Source organism: Danio rerio, chromosome 15, assembly GCF_049306965.1.
Source record: "Danio rerio strain Tuebingen ecotype United States chromosome 15, GRCz12tu, whole genome shotgun sequence".
Lineage (NCBI taxonomy): Eukaryota > Metazoa > Chordata > Actinopteri > Cypriniformes > Danionidae > Danio > Danio rerio.
This window is the reverse complement of record NC_133190.1, coordinates 47,090,001-47,110,000: the sequence shown is the minus strand read 5'-3', so window position 1 is coordinate 47,110,000 and position 20,000 is coordinate 47,090,001. Positions and strand designations below refer to the sequence as shown.

The following is a 20,000-nucleotide window of genomic DNA, read 5'->3' as shown; positions in this document are numbered from 1 at the left end:
TCCCTGTAAACTCAGTATTGCACAAAAAAGTTTAAAACCTGAGCCACAATTCTGGAATTTTGTAAACTCACAAGTTTATTCAAACTCAGAATTCCATTTTAAAAAATACAGAATTCCAAGATGTAAACTTAGAATTTGATACAAACTCGGATTTCAATAAAGCTAGACAGAATTGTGATATGTAAAATCAGAATTCCATTGAAAATTATCGAATTCCAAAACGTAAACTCAGAATTCCATAAAAAAGACAGAATTCCAAAATACAGAATTGCAAAACGTAAACTAAGAGTTTGAAGTAAACTCGGGATTTCATGAAAAAGACAATTCGAGAATTCTGTAAACTCAAAAGTCCATTTAAACTCAGAATTCCACTAAAATAAAGAATTTCAAGATGTAATTTCAGAATTCCATATAAATTTGGAATTCCTTGAAAAAGACAGAAATTTAATACGTAAACTGAGAATTTGATATAAACTCAGATTTCTATAAAACTAGACCAAATTCTGATGTGTAAACTCAGAATTCCATTGAAAATTACAGAATTCTGAAACAAACTATAAAAGAATTCTGAGTGAAGTCGGAATTCCACAACAAAAAAAGAGAATTTAAACTCATATATAGTAGGTGCCATACATAGTAATGAATTTCATAAAAAGTTGAAATTCTGAGAATTCCATATAAACGGAGAATTGTATATAAAAAGACAATTGTAAAATGGTAAGAAGTAATCTCAGAATTCCATAAAAAAGGTCATTTTAAGACGTAAACCCAGAGTTCCATATGAACTCTGAATTCTATGAAAAAAGACAGAGTTCCAGAATTGTAAGATATAAACTCAAAATTCCATAAAAAAAATACAGAACTCCAAGATATGAACTCGGAATTCTGTATTTCAAAATAGAATTCTAAGACACAAATTTTGAATTTCATGGAAAAAGACAATATTAAGAAGTAAACTCAGAAACTCAGTTCACATGAACTCTGAATTCCTTTTAAAAAAAATGTAAACTCGAAATTCCATGGAAAAAGACAATTTTAAGAAGCTCAGAATTCGAAATGAACCAAGAATTCCATAAAAAATACAGAATTCCAAGATATGAAATTATGAATTTACATGAACTCAGTACTCCCTTTAAAAAATACAGAACTTTAAGACATAAACTCGGAATTACATGGAAAAACACAATTTTAAGAAGTAAACTCAGAAATCCATATGAACTAAGAATTCCATATAAACTGAGAGTTCCGAGACCTAAACTCAGAATTCCAAAAAAGTCATAATTTTGACATGCAAACACAGAATTCAATTTAAAAAAAAAAATTCCAAGATGTAAACTCAGAATTTCATATAAAATAAGAATTCTTTGTAAACTCAGAATTCCACAAACAAAAAACTATTTTAAGAAGCAAACTCAGAATTCCATATAAATTAAAAATTCTACAAAAAATGCAGAATTCCAAGAGATGAACTCAGAATTTCATATTAATTAAGAAATCCCGTTTAAAAAAATGCAGAATTCCAAGACATCGACTCAAAATTTCATTTGAACTAAGAATTCCCTATGAACTAAGTATCCCATAAAGAATACAGAATTCCAAGATGTAAACTCAGAATTCCGAGGGGGAAAAATAGACCAAATGGCAAAATTTGAACTAAGAATTCCAAGAAAATTGACAAATTATGAGATTTATTCATATCTGAGACTTAAATTGTGACAAAAAGTCAAAACTTATTTCTTTAATTTTTTCACTCAGGCATACTGAACAATACTTAATTGAAGACCTAACTGAATTAGCACTTTAACGTGCATGTTCCTGGACAGCAACATTAACTAAAACCCAGCCATAAAACATCCTAATGATTTCTTTCTACGTCTAAATCAATGGCAGGGTGTAAACGGTCACCTCACGGAGGATATCTGTGCCCAGCGGAGTCGACTCAAGGTCAGGTGCAGAACAAGCCAACAAGACGTCATCTAGAAGATCTGATCAGGAAGCCAGAGCACATATTTAGCCGAGCAGCTGGAAGTCATGTCATATTTTATTTGGAGTTTAATTGCACAGGAAAATGCAATTTACTGGACAAGAGCTGGTGAAACAATGCTAAACTCTACAGCATCAGAAACACATCAATAAAATGCGTCTTTTTTATAGTCTGGTTTTAAATCACAAGTATTACACAAGTAATAAAACATCAGGCATTAAAAGTCATACTGATGTGACGGCTCAGCCAATCAGAATACAGAATGAAGCAAAGCAGTCTCTGATTGGCTAGCTATCACTTTTAGTGCAGTCAAATGGTTTCCACCACTGTGCGAACTTCAGAACCTTTTTACGCTGATCATCGAAATTCTCTCGTATTGGTTTGCGCCAGCGTCTCGGTTCCAGATCAAGCATCCCGCCAAGGATTTCCTGAAGGACACAGAATAAAATTCAGTGACTATATTCACATGCATCATACTTTTTTTTTTCACATTCAGAAGACTGCATTTTAAGACCATAATATTTGAAGATATAAATATAAGACTATATATCCAGAAATATAACACCATATATTTTAAAGAAATCATTATGATGTTCCTGTAAATGCTGTTAAAAAGCAGCAAAAAGCTTTAGATCCTGTCAAAATAGTTCCTATGTTGACATGCATTATTATTTTTGTCAATTTTAATTAAATATGATTGCAGAATCGGACCATGCATTCTTTTTATTGGAACTCGTATAGTTAATGCGTTTACATTCATAACATTAATAAAGATATGCAAAGACAGTTTTCCTAAGCTACTTCAACTTAAAATGAATTTATATTGTGGAGTAGCATCCAGAAAGGTTTCATTAGTTAATGTTTGAACAATAAATGAACAATACATTTATTAAAATATTTGTTCATCTTTGTTAATGAAACTAAAGTCAATCATTGTTAGTTCTTGTAAACTCGCAGTGCATTTACTACCTGACCTGTGGCCACGCCAATGTGATTTAGTTGTTGATATTATTAATTTAAATGTACTTACGTAAATTCACTGAAACTTGTAATTTTGGCTATTTAAATGTAAAATTAATGTAAACGCAAGACAAAAACTATTTAAATTCAAAATATGATTGTTTATTAGAATTTTTGTTTAACTTGTAACACAGATTTCTTCATGTAAACAATAAACCATCGAGATCCTGGCTTGACAGCCGTATTCATTACAAAAATTAAAACACAGGCATGTTAATGCCATTTGAATTTCAAAACAATCAATGCCAATAAAGAAAACATTGATTTCCATGTTGGATTCTAAGTGGACTGCAAAAAAATGCCAAAATACAGGCATTGCAGATATGAAAAATGGAAAATTATAATAACATAAAGTATTGAATACAAACAATTGTACTCATTGTAAAATTGAAAACGTTAATTATAAAGTAGAAACAATTTTGCTCAGTCTTTTACATTCAGCCAGTTGTTAAAACAGTCCAGTCTGTTGACATTATCGGGGGACAATGTGGACCTTTTCTTTTGAATGATGTGAGCTGAGAGTGCAACAATCTCACGGCAATTCGTAACTTTTTGATTTAGTGGCTACAGGCAACAACGTTTGGGTTTGTTGCTGGTAGGTTTGTCGCGCACGTACACACACAGACACAAACAGACACACACACATACACACACAACGCGCGCAGGACAGGGCAGCCGTAGCGACTACCTTCAGATTCAACACGCATGACTGCATTCATCAAATTTGCTTAAACTAAGCGTTCTAAAGTATGGCTGTATTTCACAAGGGTTCTTACACAACAATGCTAGGCAGCTGCTTTACAAAACTTGCATTTAAGGGGGAAATACGTCAAACTTAATAAAACATTGGAGGGCGCATGCTGAAAGGCAGAGGAATGCGCTGACTTTGACATCATTTACATGAACACCAATACTCAAATTTTAATCTGATTAAGATTATACTCTTATTAAGAGTCTACCATGTATGCAGTGATTTTTGATTAACTTAAAGGAACACCGAGTCACGAAATCCGGAGGTTTTTCCTTCCGTTCGCCATGCGGTATCAAATTCCATTAAAACAGAAGTCGAATATTAAAAATGAAACAACCGAAATTGCATGAAACTCTGGAGGAAACGCTGGGAGCCTGGTGATGCGACATTAATTGTTTTATACTGAAACTTGCCTTCAAAAATGCTTCCTTGGTCTTATCCATATTTCTCTGCATGTTGAACACATGTCGGCCACAACAGGAAATTAAAAAAACTGCAACTGCAATACTTTTTTATTAAAAAAAAAATAAAAAATTTTAAATAAATAATTTGCGTTAAATATTTCAAATTAATTGCATCCGTTAACGCACAAATTTTTTTTCAGTTTTACCTTTGCTTGAAATGACCCAATCTAATCCTGTTTATATGAAATAAGCCTGCTCCTGAGCAGGTTTAAGCTACCAGACCTGTTGCTATGACAACAACCCTCGGATGAGTTTTGAAGAACGAAATGATCCTGGGCGGTTTCAAATATCGTATCGTAATCGTATATAACCGAATCCAGCTAATTAAGTAATCCACACCCAAAGAAAGGGCCCCTGGAGTCGCAAACACACGTTATTCTCAGACTTACTTTGCCGAAATAGTGTGGAAACTTCTGTTCATTCTCAATGACGTGAGCAAAGCCGCCCTGCAGCCCAAAATCCACAGAGAAGTACGGCAACCCTCGAGGAACCTGCAAAGATATGAGAAACGTCAACAAACTGAGACTAAAAGAGGAATACGTTCATTTATTTTCTTTTCGGCTTAGTCCCTTTATTAATCAGGTGTCGCCACAGCGGAATGAACCGCCAACTTTTCTTGCATATGTTTTACACAGCGGATGCCCTTCTAGACACAACCCAGCACTGAGAAACACCCAGACGCTCTTGCATTCACACACATACACTAAGGTCAATTTAGCTTATTCAATTCACCTATAGCGCATGCGTTTGGACTGTGAGGGAAACCGGTGAACTCGGAGGAAAATATGAACACGGGGAGAACATGCAAACTCCACACAGAAATGCCAACTGACCCTGTCTGGGCTCCAATCAGGGACCTTCTTGCTGTGAGGTGATCATTCTACTCACTGTGCCACTGTGATTCCAAAGGGAACACAAACTAAATCAAATAATAGTAAGAACTTACAGCCTGTCTGATGTCTTTCTTCGAGAGATCCACAACTTTTTTATTCATGGCCCATTCCTCGTCTGATTCCATAATGGCTTTCTGAACACAAACACACAGAGGATTAATAAGAGCAATTTGTTAAATAAGTTATAAAACAGTTAAACAAAACGCAAGTAGTAACAATCCTATTCATTTTCCCTGAGCAAAGTAATCATTTTCATCAAACTAGACACGGTTTTCAATAAAAATGTAAACCTTACGATGTTTTTCGAGTATTTATTTTCATAACAACGTAAGTATTTTTCATATTCATCTTCCCTGGGGATCTTAAAGAAGAAAAAATAAGTCTTGGCTGTTGCCAAAATGATGGAGAAACATAACATTTAAATAATTAAAATAAATAAATTTAAAAAAATAAATAAATAAAGCATTTTTATATTATAATAATATATATGTAGAGGATAATGAATGGTTTGCTGTGCAATAAAGGATTTTAAAAGCATGACAAGCGTTACATCATGCACAGACATGAGCTGCTGGAGCATCAGTGCAGAGCTCATTAATATTCATGACCATTCCAAATATGGTCAAAACTGAGAATTTTTCTCAAGGGCTAAACCCTGTGGTTATAAATGAGCATGTAAATAATATAGATAAGTTATACATATAGTATAAACCTTTTAAGCATATCTAAGTCACATATTTAGTATATAGATATCACAGAGCATGGGTCTCAAACTCAATTCCATGAGCTCTGCACAGTTTTGCTCCAACCCTAATCAAACACAGCTAACCCAACTAATCAAGGTGTTCAAGACTACTAGAGACTATTAAGCAGGTGTGATTTGGATGAGGTTGGAGCTAAAACCTGTGAGTAAAAGCTGTGGTTCTCCAGGAGTTTGAGACCACTGTCAGAGCAATATATCACTGAATCAAAGCATTTATAAAAAGCCATTAAAAAATGAACACATTTTTGCTCCTAGTATCTAAATGTTGTGCTGTACTGAGTCAGTTTGAGATTGTTTGCACCAAGCTACCTTAAAGTAAATGGGTGCCATATCACCGAGCTCTCTGGGCATTGGCACACACTCGTACACCATGTGCAGATGCCTTTTAGGATTCATATGAGTCTCCAAAAACACACAGTCCAGCTCCTGAGACTCGAACATGCGCACTAAGGCACGACGGAACATCTGTAAGAGAGAGGAAAGCCTGCTTTAAGCATTTATTTATTCATTTTACTTCAGCACAGTTTCTTTATTCATCAGGGGTCGCCACAGCGGAATGAACCGGCAACTTATCCAGCATATATTTTGCACAGTGGATACCAGTCCAATTTCGCACCTAGATCTTTGCACATATGTCACAGAGATTGCAAACTTAAAGGTCCCAAGAAATCAAAAATGAAGTTTTATTTTAGATGTTAGTATCAGTATTAATCCTTTTTAGGATATCTATAATGAATTAATTTACATTAGCCATTTCCAAACACTTGGAGAGCTTGGTTTTAATATGAGAGCACACATAGACTGCATTTCACAGCAATAGTTTTGTTTTTACACTCAAAGGGCTCTATTTTAACGATCTAGGCGAAAAGTCTAAAGCGCAGGGCGCAAAAGCATTAAGGGCATGTACGAATCCACTTTTGCTATTTTAAGGACGGAAAAATACGCTTTGCGCCGTGGCGCATGGTCTAACAGGGTTGTGCTTATTCTCTTAATGAGTGTTGCGTGTGTTTTGACAATAAACCAATCAGAGTTTTATCTCACATTGGTGCATTTGCTATTTACATGGCAGACTTTATGGGCTCTATTTTAACGATCTTGGTGCTAAGTGTAAAGCGCAGGGTGCAAAAGCATTAAGGGCATGTCCGAATCCACTTTTATTATTTTAAGAACGGAAAAACACAGTTTGCACTGGGGCGCATAATCCAACAGGACCTCCTCATTCTTTACTTTCACTTTCACTCTCTTCCATGGACAAGGAAACGTGTTGTACGCACAGACATCCATTAGCCTAAATAATTAACTTTGTTAAGCACAAAGATTTGTGTCGAACCTATTTCTAAATTCAGTTCTACTTTCCAGCAAACGAATAAATGAACAGTAATAACGAAGTGTGGTCAAAAAACTTATAGTTATATCCAAACACACATGCTGTGCCCCATATGGTCTAAAACCTGACAGGTGGACAAATCTAAGCGTTTTTTAAATAAAACAAATATAAATAGGCATATAATAAATAATACTGCTAATAATAATAACATTATACAAAAGCAAGTTGGCATGAATAAACTGAAAAAGCCCCCTGAGTTGAAGAAGGCATGGAGGCGGTGCTTTTTATATTTATGTCGAAAATAATAATTTTTGTAATATTTTCCTTCTTTGTTAGACCGTAACGCCTATGGGCGCACATATGACTGCAAATGCATTTGCTATTTAAACAGCGTGGTGCAACATATCAAAACGACACTTGCGTCAAGCTGAAACTAGCAAACAACATTTGCGTCACGCCTTGAGCCGGGTGTATGATAGGACCCTATAAGTGGCAAAACTGAACGCTTCACTAGTGAGAAAACAGTCAAACAGAGCATCTGCAGCGAGGATAAAGAATGAGCCTCCTCCATTCAGCCTTTTTACTTTCACTTTCTCTCTTTCGTGGATAAGGAACCGGTGTTGGACGCACTCCACTGAAGATATACATTAGCCTACATATTTAATTAATTGGTTAAAGACAAAGATTTGTTTCAAAAGTATTTCCAAATTCAGTTCTAATTTCAAGCAAACTAATAAATATACAATAATAACGAAGTGTGGACAAAAAAGTTATATCCAAACACACATGCTGCGCCCCATATGGTCCAAAACCTGAAAGGTGAACAAATATAAGCTTGTTTTAATAAAAACAAATATAAATATGCATATAATAAATAATACTGATAATAATAACACTGAACAAAAACAAGTTGGCATGAATAAACTGAAAAAGCCCCCTGAGTTGAAGAAGGCATGGAGGCGGTGCTTTTTATATTTATGTCGAAAATAATAATTTTTGTAATATTTTCCTTCTTTGTTAGACCGTAACGCTTATGGGCGCACATATGACTGCAAATGCATTTGCTATTTAAACAGCATGGTGCAACATATCAAAACGACATTTGCGTCAAGCTGAAACTAGCAAACAACATTTGCATCACGCCTTGAGCCGGGTGTATGATAGGACCCTATAAGTGGCAAAACTGAACGCTTCACTAGTGAGAAAACAGTCAAACAGAGCATCTGCAGCGAGGATAAAGAATGAGCCTCCTCCATTCAGCCTCTTTACTTTCACTTTCTCTCTTTCGTGGATAAGGAACCGGTGTTGGACGCACTCCACTGAAGATATACATTAGCCTACATATTTAATTAATTGGTTAAAGACAAAGATTTGTTTCAAAAGTATTTCCAAATTCAGTTCTAATTTCCAGCAAACGAATAAATATACAATAATAACGAAGTGTGGACAAAAAAGTTATATCCAAACACACATGCTGTGCCCCATTTGGTCCAAAACCTGAAAGGTGAACAAATATAAGCTTGTTTTAATAAAAACAATTATAAATATGCATTTAATAAATAATACTAATAATACTAACATTGTACTAAAACAAGTTGTCATGAATAAACTGAAAAAGCCCCCCGAGATGAAGAAGGCATGGAGGCGGTGTTTTTTATAATTATATAAAATAATAATATTTTAAAGATATTTGTGTATTGCTGTACATCCTGGGTGTATTAAGCAATGTGTACGCGTTTAAGGTGCACAACTGACACGCTCTGCGCTGGACTTTAGACCTGCTTTCAGTTGGTCTATTGCACAGTCTATTTTAGGGTGTTTTCACACCTGCATTATTTAGTTGGATTGAATCGCACTAGAGTTCGTTTTCCCTCTTGGTGCGGTTCGTTTGGGCAGGTGTGAATGCAGCAATCGAACTCGAGTGCGCAACAAAAGCGGACCAAATAAGCGTACCGAGACCTGCTTGAAGAGGTGGTCTCGGTACGCTTTCAAACGAACCCTGGAGCGATTCGTTTGTGTTGAGAATATGATCCGTACTAAAACAGGTCCAACCGCAAAAAGTACTGCACCTTTTGGACTAATCCAAACGCTGTGCATTATAGGATATAGAGGAAAAATATTTGTTGACAGCGCTTTACCAACAGAGAGAGAGAGAGGAAACATTACCTGATGGATCATTGGTAATATTTCCGCAAGATGACCATGTCGCAGTTTAGCTAAATTTATTCACACCTCCTGCTGAAGTGACGAGCGATGCATTAAAACACTGTTTTCCAGCCGCAGCTGCGCTTCATTCTCAAAATGTATAGTTTGTTTTGCCGGTTTTGTTTTCTTGCAGGAGTTCATTGGCATTTTCCCGCACCTGAATTCTGACCAATCAATAAGCAGTTTAGGAAATATGTTCAATAACATCTGGCCAATGAGAGATGTGGATTTTGTCAGATGACTGCATTTTGGTTCGTTTCAACTGGTTTGGACAAAAGCCAGCAGTGTGGTGTGAAAACGACCCAAAGACGGCAGAAAATGCAACAATGTATCATTTATTGCCCTTGGTCCGGACCAAATGAAGCGAACTACAGATGTGAAAGCACCCTTAGTTCCTCAAAATAGCAACGTGACAAACATTCGCCTTAACAAACCTCTTTTCTAGACTGGCACACCCATGAGCAGGGCCAGACGGAATCTGCGGACGTTTTTTGCTATTTCTGCAGGGAATTTTAGTAAAAATTTGCAAATTTCTGTGGAATTATTTTGGGAATCTCCAGCGGAGTATTATAACTAAAACCTTAATATATTGAATAAAAAGTAATAAATTACTGAATAAAAACTGAATAAATTTAGATTTACACATCTACTCAAGTAAATAAACTGAATTAATAATAGCCTAAAAAATCTGCAGAAATCTGCGAAATTCTGCGGAAAATCTGCGCGCGCAGATTCCGTGTGGGCCTACCCATGAGTCCACAAAGGGATGCAAATGGATTGGCTATTTAAACAACGTAACACAAAATGGGAAAATTAGGGTTGCACTGGTCTGAAAATACAAGTAACACATCGCGGCAAACATTTCTTGCGCTAGGTGTACGATATGGCACAATGAAATCAAAGTAATGTCTGTACTTCCACTTAAGGAAGCAGCCAGTCTCGACAGCAACCACTACGACAGCTTATTAACTAAGGTTGCGGCGGAAAAGGTGATTTTTTTCTTCTAAAAACAATATTTGTAACGCAAGTAGCACAACTACATTGAATTTAGTAACTGTAATCAAATTACACACGTTAAAATGTAATCCGCTACAATACTGCAGTACCCAAGAACCTAATTAGAATACAGTAATGCATTACTGTGGAACATATCAAATACAATTCTGCTCAAAAACATGATTTGATGCCACAAATTATAAACCAGTAACAAGTTAGCATGTTTAAAAACATATAAAAAGTGAATTTGAGTGCTTTGGCAATGCAATAGGTAAAAATTTGCAGCTGATATTTTAAATATTCCATTTCGAAATGAATTTTCCCACTGATATAACTTCATACAAACACTTCAGATTGCTATGCATGCATAAGCAGTAGCAACAGTGATGCTTGAGCACTTGTGTTGACAGTGTGCGTACCTGTATTTCGCCCCATATGTCCTCGTCCAGGCCTGTGGCTGCTGTGTGATGTTGCACCGGCACGATCAAACAGTGACCTTCAGTCAGAGACACGCTGTTGGGCAGACACAAATACACCTGCGCCAGACACACAAACACACAACAGCATTTACATTTGTGCATTAACAAGGACACGTCATCCCAAACACACATGCACAGACCGAGCATCTGGAGAAATCCTCTTAGCACAGCAGAACACATGACATCTGAAAAGCACAGGCTGGCTGTGGGATTAGTCTTTTTTCTTCTTTGTATATATATATATATATATATATATATATATATATATATATATATATATATATATAAATTTTTTTTTTTTTTTTTTTTTTTCCCCTGAATGACGGTGTGACCTAAATCAGCATTTGGACCAACTTGTACTTCATGGAATGATTTAAAGGGCACCTATAATGCAAAAATTTATTTTATAAGGCAGTGGTTCTCAAACTTTTTTCACCAAGTACCACCTTAGAAAAAAATTGTCTCTCCAAGTACCACCTTACGACACTATTTTTTAACCAGTATTAAAAATAGCGTTGTGGGCCTAATTAAGCAGCTACAGGTGTGCACAGTTTTAAAACGATGCAGATTACTTCCTATTATTAAGAATATGTATTATTGTCAGTCACTTTAAACATTTTAAATAGTCTGAACATTAACTGTGCTTGCAGGTAAAAAAAAAAATAAAAAGTTTAAATTGAAATATGCTTTTAAAGGTTCATAAAAAATGGCGCTGTTTATAAAAAGTAAAAAGAAAACTGCTGCACTTAAATCTAAAGTATTCATAATAGCCTATTCATCAAAAGCTGGAAATGTTGCTTGGACCTCATAAATATAGGCTATGTATATATGTCATATTCATACACTTTTAGACAAATCTTGAAATGTTAAATGTACATATGACGGGGTTATACAGGCACAGCCTAATGAAAATCAATTCCAGCACCTATTTTTTTTTTCAAGACTGACATGCTATGTATTGAAGACCTGAAATGTATTCTCAGCAACCTATAAAATATTGCATAGGAATAGATACACATAAAAACCATTAATAATACTAATAATATTTATTAATCATATATTAATAATATAATAAACCTGCACTTAATGCTTGTGAAATATTTTTTGTACTCAAGGAAAAATACTATTACACTGCTAAAATAACACAAATTTTAGTAAATAATACTAATATTAGGTAAAAGTACAAAGTACTCTTTTAAAAAGTACTAGTTGGTTACTTTTGAAAAAAAATAATCAGATTTTTATTATGAAATCACTTTTTTTAAGTGTAAACCTGATTGAATGGTTTAATTGCTTAAATCTCAAAGCTACATTTATAGGAATTTGCACTAACAAAGGAAGTATGGTCGATTTTTCCTTTCATGACAATTAATCTTTTTTTCAATAGCACTGGTAAAACTACCACATAAACTTTAAGGCCATAGAGACACTTTTTGCTCATTTTTTAAACAATATTTTCAAGATTTGAAAGGTTTAATTAAAGTATATGGAAAAATATTTGAATTTAGCCTTTTATTTACATATTTTACACTATTTTTCATTACAATATGGCAAATTTGTTTCTTAAATAGCTGTACATCACATGTAGATTTTATTTTACACTTGACTTTAATCTAAAATACAAAAAAAATAATACAAGTACACTGTCAGTAAAAAAATAAAACAAATGACTTCATTTTACTTGAGGTATTTGAAATATGACAACACAACATTTATCAAAGCAGTGTTTTAAGAGCCTTATTATTAATTTTGATATATAAACATTAAGTAACAACGAATTGTTTTGACCTGTAATGCTTTAAGACAGATCAGAATACAGCTAAATGTATAAATCACACAAATACCTTATCCAGAAACATTTCCAGCATAATTATTTTGTCGTAAAGAAATAAGTTCCACCTTTGCTAAAAGTAAGTTTCACTTCACAATACAGCCAAATAAGAAGACCATTTGCATTGTCATCGATCATGCATCAATCTAATTCTAAATACTTGATAACTTTGAATACTTTTGACTAAATTTAGTCAAGGAATAAAGATAAATAATGTCTACTTTAATAGTGGAGAGATCGCGATTGTATTCAATCTGAGCACACAGGCGATCATGAGAGGACTTGCAGTTCATTTGAAAAAAAAAAAAGCCTATTTAGGAGCTAGCATATCTGTTTTAGCGATTTGCGTACATGAATGCGCTCTCTCGTGTTAAAATAAAGCACTCGCCACATTTGCAGAAATGAGTAATTGCGCAATACCTTCATTCCCGTGCCGCCATTCAGAATGTATTTAGAGGAGCGACAGGTCAGAGGCGAGTCGACTGGCTGTCGGAGAGCGAAACGTGTATGTAGATCATCAAAAAGGCAGGAAATATGTCCGCGGTTTAATTACTCTGCTAGACATCTCTATAGTGAAAACATCCGAGAAGCATTATTCCAACAAAACCTTTGTTTTTAAGTTGTTTTCTCTGTCTCTGCAACACAGAAAGCCTTTGTCCCGCCCTTACGTTTCACGCGACTAGAAAAGGTCGACTGTGATTGGCTACTTTTTATGTCAGTCAAATCACCCTTCAGAATCAATTCTTAAACTTCAGAAACTGATTTTCAACAGCTTATGACAGAATGCACTAAAATAAACACTCTAAGCACAGCGTTGTGATCGTACGCTTCACAAAACAGACAATGCTGATCACATGGATCTTATATTACGCATCAAAGGATTAAAAGTGGTAATTATTTCTTTCATTATTTGGCGATTCCTCCGCGTACCACTAGGAGGAAGCCCGCGTACCACTAGTGGTACGCGTACCACAGTTTGAGAACCACTGTTATAAGGGGTTTAAACTCCGTTATAAGGCAACAGTGTGTTAATATAAGCAGATTCTAATGGTAAAAATATATTAACTGTATTTTTTATAATCCCACTTGATAAAAACCATCTGCAGAAACACCTAGATTGACAGTAGGTGCGTTCGACTTTATGCAGCGCTGCGCAGATCGATCGAAATCTGTCTTAAAGCGGTGCATTCTGGTTAGAAATCTAGTCCGGATTGATGCTGCGCCGACGGCACGTGACTGTCACATGTGGCATCAAAGTACCGGGACAGCGCTCCGAGATCAGACGGCAAACTCAGACCGTGCAGCTTCTGAAGAGCGACTGCAGGAGCTTTGATGACGACACCGATATTACACGATTGGCCGAGTTTACCACATGACAACAAACACGTGTATTTCAGGTTTATAATTGGACAAATTCCGATTCAAAAGTTTCAAAACAAACAATTCACTTTTCACACCCTCTCTATCCTGTACACATCTTGCTTATTAAAAGACTACAAATATTTTACTGCAGTAATCATCTTTTGTTAAATAATCTGGTTATAAAGGTTAGCTTGTTTGCGCAGGTTTATTTTTAACTTTTTTATACAGACTATTTACTGCATTCATCTCCATGAACTATTTTATTAAATAATTATAAAATGGTTTTATTATTATAATAATATAAATATCTATTTTATTTCCTGTCTAGCAGTTTAAAGGCTACCTGCTCTTTCTGGGAAACTTCTACATAGCTCACTTATTTTACCTTTTGTTCTTTTCAACACAATCTTTTTGGATTAAAATGCTTTTTTGAAAATTCATTCATTATCCAAAATAATGTCATTTATTAAGACCTAATCAAAACACCTTGTTTTGCGTTTTACATTGGAAATTTTTATATCTATAAATGTACATATATGTAAACCCTTTTTTAGCATATTCAAACAAGAAGTATTAGCCTAAAGGTTGATGTTTAACTCCTAGAATTTATACTTATTGCTTTGCATTTAATAGACCTGTTCGTTTTTATGTTTATATTAACCTCTCATTTCCTCTTATTTCTCTCATGCATTTGTTATATATTTTATTCATAATTCTCTCTTATTGTTTAAAAAGGAACAACAGTTTGTAGAAACTGTATTCTGTTTTATTTGTAAATGTTTTGTTGTTATAAATAAAAATAACAAAAAAATTATGATGACGCCATGTAATTGGTCATCATGACTGCAGCAACTTTGAGTCCCGAAGTGTCCAGCTGTCTGTCTTGACGGCTCCGTTTTCAACTCCTCCCCCGCCTGCGCTCGGCTAATCTCGTTGATCACCGGCTGCAGCTGAACCTCATGTCGAACGCACCTATTCTCTCTTTGTACGTGTCATCAGAAGAGGTAAGCCCCGCCCACTAGTGACCATCTCTCCATCATTAGTTCAACAGCCCTCAGTCAGAAGCAGCTGTCTGCTATTAGAGTTCACACTATTTTTACACCACTGCTGAAGATAATGTCAGCAACTAAGAGGTTTTATAAATATTGAACAGCGTAGTCTCTTTAGATTACCTTCTACTAAACCACATCTTGAGACAATTTCAGGTTTTACAGATAACATTAGTCTTGTTTTTGAATCGGCCACTATGCTGACACATAAGCATTTGTAGCTCCGCCCTCTTTTATAAAGTGCGCAATCTTATTTGAATTAAAAGCGAGTCAAGCTGTGGTCAGACTAGAGTTTGAGCTTGCGAAATTCTGTTGTACGGCGCTACAAAACAGGAATGGATAAAATAAGATTAGACCTTAACATAGTAAGCGATGGCTCCATATTTTAAACTTCCATACAAAGAGCTCATGTTTTGATCTACTATCGGTCTTAAGCAATCACATAATGCGATTTTGCATGTCAGAGTTTACCAAGCTTGAACGTTCGAACTCAGTGACATGCGAAACGTGTTGCACAAGCTTATGTTATCGGTCTGTTGCATTCTTATTTGTTTCAATGGAAGTCTATGGGACTAAAAAAATGCAGTATGACTTCATTCGTATGCGTATAAATGTAAGTCTATAGGGCAAAAAGTGCAGCGTGACTGCATTCGTATGCATATGAATGGAAGTCTATAGGGCAAAAGTGTCAATTGCATTGGTATGCGTATGAATAGAAGTCTATGGGGCAAAAAGTGCAGTGTGACTTCATTTGTATGCGTAAGAATAGATGTCTATAGGGCAAAAAGTGCAGTGTGACCTTCATTTGTATGTGTATGAATGGAAGTCTATAGAGCAAAAGTGTCTATTGCATTCGTATGTGTATGAATGGAAGTCTATGGGGCAAAAAGTGTCTGTTGCATTCGTATGTGTATGAATAGAAGTCTATGGGGCAAAAAATGCAGTGTGCCCTTCATTCGTATGTTTATGAATGGAAGTCTATAATACAAGAAGTGCAGTGTGACCTCATTCGTATGCATATGAATGGATGTCTATAGGGAAAAAAGTGAAGTGTGACCTCATTAGTATGCATATGAATGGATGTCTATAGAGGGAAAAATACCATGTGACTTTATGTACGTCTATGAATGGAAATCTATAGGGCAAAAGTGTCTACTGCATTCGTATGTGTGTGAATGGAAGTCTATGGGGAAAAAAATGCAGTGTGACCTCATTCGCATGTGTATGAATGGATGTCTATAAGGCAAAAAAATACTGTGTGACTTCACGCACGTCTATGAATGGAAGTCTATAGGGCAAAAAGTGCAGTGTGACTTCATTCGTACGCGTATGAATGGATGTCTATAGGGCAAAAATTGCTGTGTACATTCATTCGTATTAATGGATGTCTATAGGGCAAAAAGTGTCTATTGCATTCGTATACGTATGAATGGAAGTCTATGAAGCAAAAAGTGCAGTGTGACTTCATTCGTCTGTGTATGAATAGAAGTCTATAGGGCAGAAAGTGCAGAGTGACCTTCATTTCTATACATATGAATGGTAGTCTACAGGGCAAAATGTGTATTTTATCCTTCATTGGTATGCATATGAATGAAAGTCTGTAGGGCAAAAAATGTCTGTTGCATTCGTATGCGTAAGAATGGAAGTCTAAAAAGTGCAGTGAGACCAAGGCTTCAGCCTGTTTCATTTCTGTCAGCTATTCGTTTTTTTGACTGTTTGGTGCCATCTTGTAACTGAATAATACTGCATGAGTAATACGTTGGTTAGTATATGCTCTATTCAGTCAGTTTAGGTTCTGTCAGATTTTAGTTTTTAGACTGTTTGGTGCCCTCTTGTGTCTGAATAATGCGCAGGTTAGTGTATACTCCATCAGCTGTTTTTGTTTTTGTCAGCTTTGTGTTTTGGACTGTTTGGCGCCCTCTTGTGTCTGAATAACGTGCATTTTAGTGTATACTCCATTTGCTGTTTTCGTTTCTGTCAGCTTAGCGTTTTGACTGTTTGGCGCACTCTTGTGTCTGAATAATGAGCAGGTTAGTGTATACTCCATCAGCTGTTTTTGTTTTTGTCAGCTTTGTGTTTTGGACTGTTTGGCGCCCTCTTGTGTCTGAATAATGCGCACGTTAGTGTATGCTCTATCAGCTGTTTTAGTTTCTGTCAGCTTTGTGTTTTTGACTGTTTGGCGCCACCTTGTGTCTGAATAATGTGCAAGTTAGTGTATACTCCATCTGCTGTTTACGTTTCTGTCAGCTTTGTGGTTTTTACTGTTTGGTGCCCTCTTGTGTTTGAATAACGCGCAGGTTAGTGTACACTCCTTCTGCTGTTTTCATTTTTGTCAGATTTGCGTATTGATTGTTTGGCGCCATCTTGTGTCTGAATAACGTGCATTTTAGTGTATACTCCATCAGCTGTTTTTGTTTCTGTCGGCTTTGCGTTTTGACTGTTTGGCGCACTCTTGTGTCTGAATAATGAGCAGGTTAGTGTATACTCCATCTGCTGTTTACGTTTCTGTCAGTTTTGTGTTTTTGACTGTTTGGTGCCCTCTTGTGTTTGAATAACGCGCAGGTTAGTGTATACTCCTGCTGTTTTCATTTTTGTCAGATTTGCGTATTGATTGTTTGGCGCCATCTTGTGTCTGAATAACGTGCATTTTAGTGTATACTCCATTTGCTGTTTTCGTTTCTGTCAGCTTTGCGTTTTGACTGTTTGGCGCACTCTTGTGTCTGAATAATGCGCAGGTTAGTGTATACTCCATCTCCTGTATTTGTTTTTGTCAGCTTTGCGTTTTGACTGTTTGGCGCACTCTTGTGTCTGAATAATGAGCAGGTTAGTGTATGCTCCATCAGCCGTTTTTGTTTCTGTCAGCTTTGTGTTAAATTAAATATTTTATAAACTATTATGGCTCAGATCAACATTTTGTGTGTAATTTTTTTATGTTTTGTGGCAAGTAGCTGTGTAACGAGTGGGATAAAGTACATCCAGCATGGTTGTTTTTCAGAATAACACCCTTCAGTTTTATACAAGAGTGCTCTGCTTTGCGTCGTGTTGCCAATTTAAACCTGTCAGAGTTTATTCTGTGATATCAACTGCCTAGACGTACTTAATACTACATAATATAAAACATTCTATTATATAACTAATAAAAGAGTACTAAGTCATGCCTTGGTTCCGACGGCGATGATGAGGTGTTTGGGCAGTTCAGCACTGTCGAAACAGTGTGGGCATTTCTCCATGCGACCTGCTAACCGCCTAGTCTCCTGCACAGCTTTGTTTCTCTGCCTTTCCTCGTCTCGACCTGCTCTTTCCTTCTGAGCTGCACTGGACACAAACATGTCATCCAAGGTGTAGTTATCACCGTCCGTCCTCCCCATCATCTGGAAGACATAAAGCAGACACATCTATTATAAATAAACTAGGACCGTCAATTAGTTTGTTTAGACACCAAAACTCTGCTTTTAATACAATTAAGACAATAATAAATTGCAAGCAAGTCAATCGAGCAAAGAAGAAAGTAAAATAAACTGTGCTTTGTGGTTTTCCCAGAGAATCGCTCCGTATTCAGGTACCGAAATTCAATAATGAAATGTAAAGTAAAACTGTATAGTCTTTATTGTGTTAGTAATTCAGTAAAACTACTCCGAATTTAATAATTCCTTACATTTATATAGCGCTTTTCTGGGCACTTAAAGCACTTAACACACATAGGGGGAATCTCCTCATCCACCACCAGTGTGCAGCATCCTCCTGGATGATGCGACGGCAGCCATTTTGCGCCAGACTGCACACCAGCTGATTGGTGGAGAGGAGACAGAGTGATAAAGCCAATGATGATATGGGGAGAGTTAGGAGGCCATGATGGACAGAGGTCAGTGGGCAAATTTAGCCAGGACGCCGGCGTAAAACCCCTACTCTTTTTCGAAGGACATCCTGTGATTTTTAACGACCACAGTTATTATTATTAAGTTATTGTGCCCGAATCCTTAACACTCTCCTAAAATGCCTTTAAAACTGATACAAATTATGAAGTTTCACTCAGTTACTTTGCAATAACTCCACAAATCTCATGTTTTCTCAATTGTTGATCAACTATAATCCCAACTCAATATTTCATATACTGCGATGTGACTATTGCAAACACACACAATGCAATATCGATGCTGAAACTATATGTTGTGCAGCCGCACTTCATAATCTCATCCAGTAGCATCCACAGTTTGTCACAGAATATTAATGAAATGTTGCTGAATGAACGTGAACTACAGCTTAAAGGTGCAGTAGGTGATCTGCCAAAATGCTAAGCGCTTAGCTTAGCGGCGGGGAGGGACTGTGATTCAAAGCCACACCCCTGAAATCGCAAGCGCGCACCGCGTCACAACAGCAGACAGACTACCCACTAGTTGATGTCATTCGCCAGTTGGTTAGTGCCAGCGCCGTGCAGGACTTACATTTATTACTTAGCCACACGTACATGCTATTTCAGAGCGAATATTCATAGTAGCATGGTAAACAGTATAGGAAGGCTGTCATTGTTCAGAAATGACCCAATGTGAATATAAAAGCAACTTCAGCTCAATAAAGCAGGTTAGGCTGAATAGCGCTATTTACTGATGTTTTGTTGTTAAACTAAATATAAATCTACATTATAGATGCTGTAAAAGGACCTTATGAAACTGAAAATAATCACATCAATCTTTCACCGGGAGATTTCAGTGGCTGAACAACACGTCCGAGTATATAAGTCATTCATAACAGAATACAATCTAACATAAGCTTAGCCTGACTAAAAGAGTTTTAAAACAGAACATTACCTGTCTAACAGTGATACTTCAGCCATGGTGTCGTCCTTCCTCCAGCGTGCTAAAGTAACTCCAATATTGAT

General features: G+C 36.1%; 2 protein-coding genes across 2 annotated transcripts in view; one reads left to right on the top strand and one right to left on the bottom strand.

Annotated features, from left to right (window-relative positions):
• The window catches only part of nlrc3l (NLR family, CARD domain containing 3-like), a 480,833-nt gene that overhangs the window by 78,483 nt on the left and 382,350 nt on the right, over positions 1 to 20,000 (top strand). The window lies entirely within an intron of this gene.
• cwf19l2 (CWF19 like cell cycle control factor 2) overlaps positions 2,024 to 20,000 on the bottom strand; it is a 74,585-nt gene continuing 56,608 nt past the window's right edge. The window contains 6 exon segments of the mRNA NM_001033752.2: positions 2,024 to 2,412; positions 4,609 to 4,710; positions 5,166 to 5,246; positions 6,185 to 6,340; positions 10,823 to 10,939; positions 18,283 to 18,495. Of these exon segments, the coding sequence (NP_001028924.2) occupies positions 2,272 to 2,412; positions 4,609 to 4,710; positions 5,166 to 5,246; positions 6,185 to 6,340; positions 10,823 to 10,939; positions 18,283 to 18,495 (810 nt within the window). The 3' untranslated portion in view covers positions 2,024 to 2,271.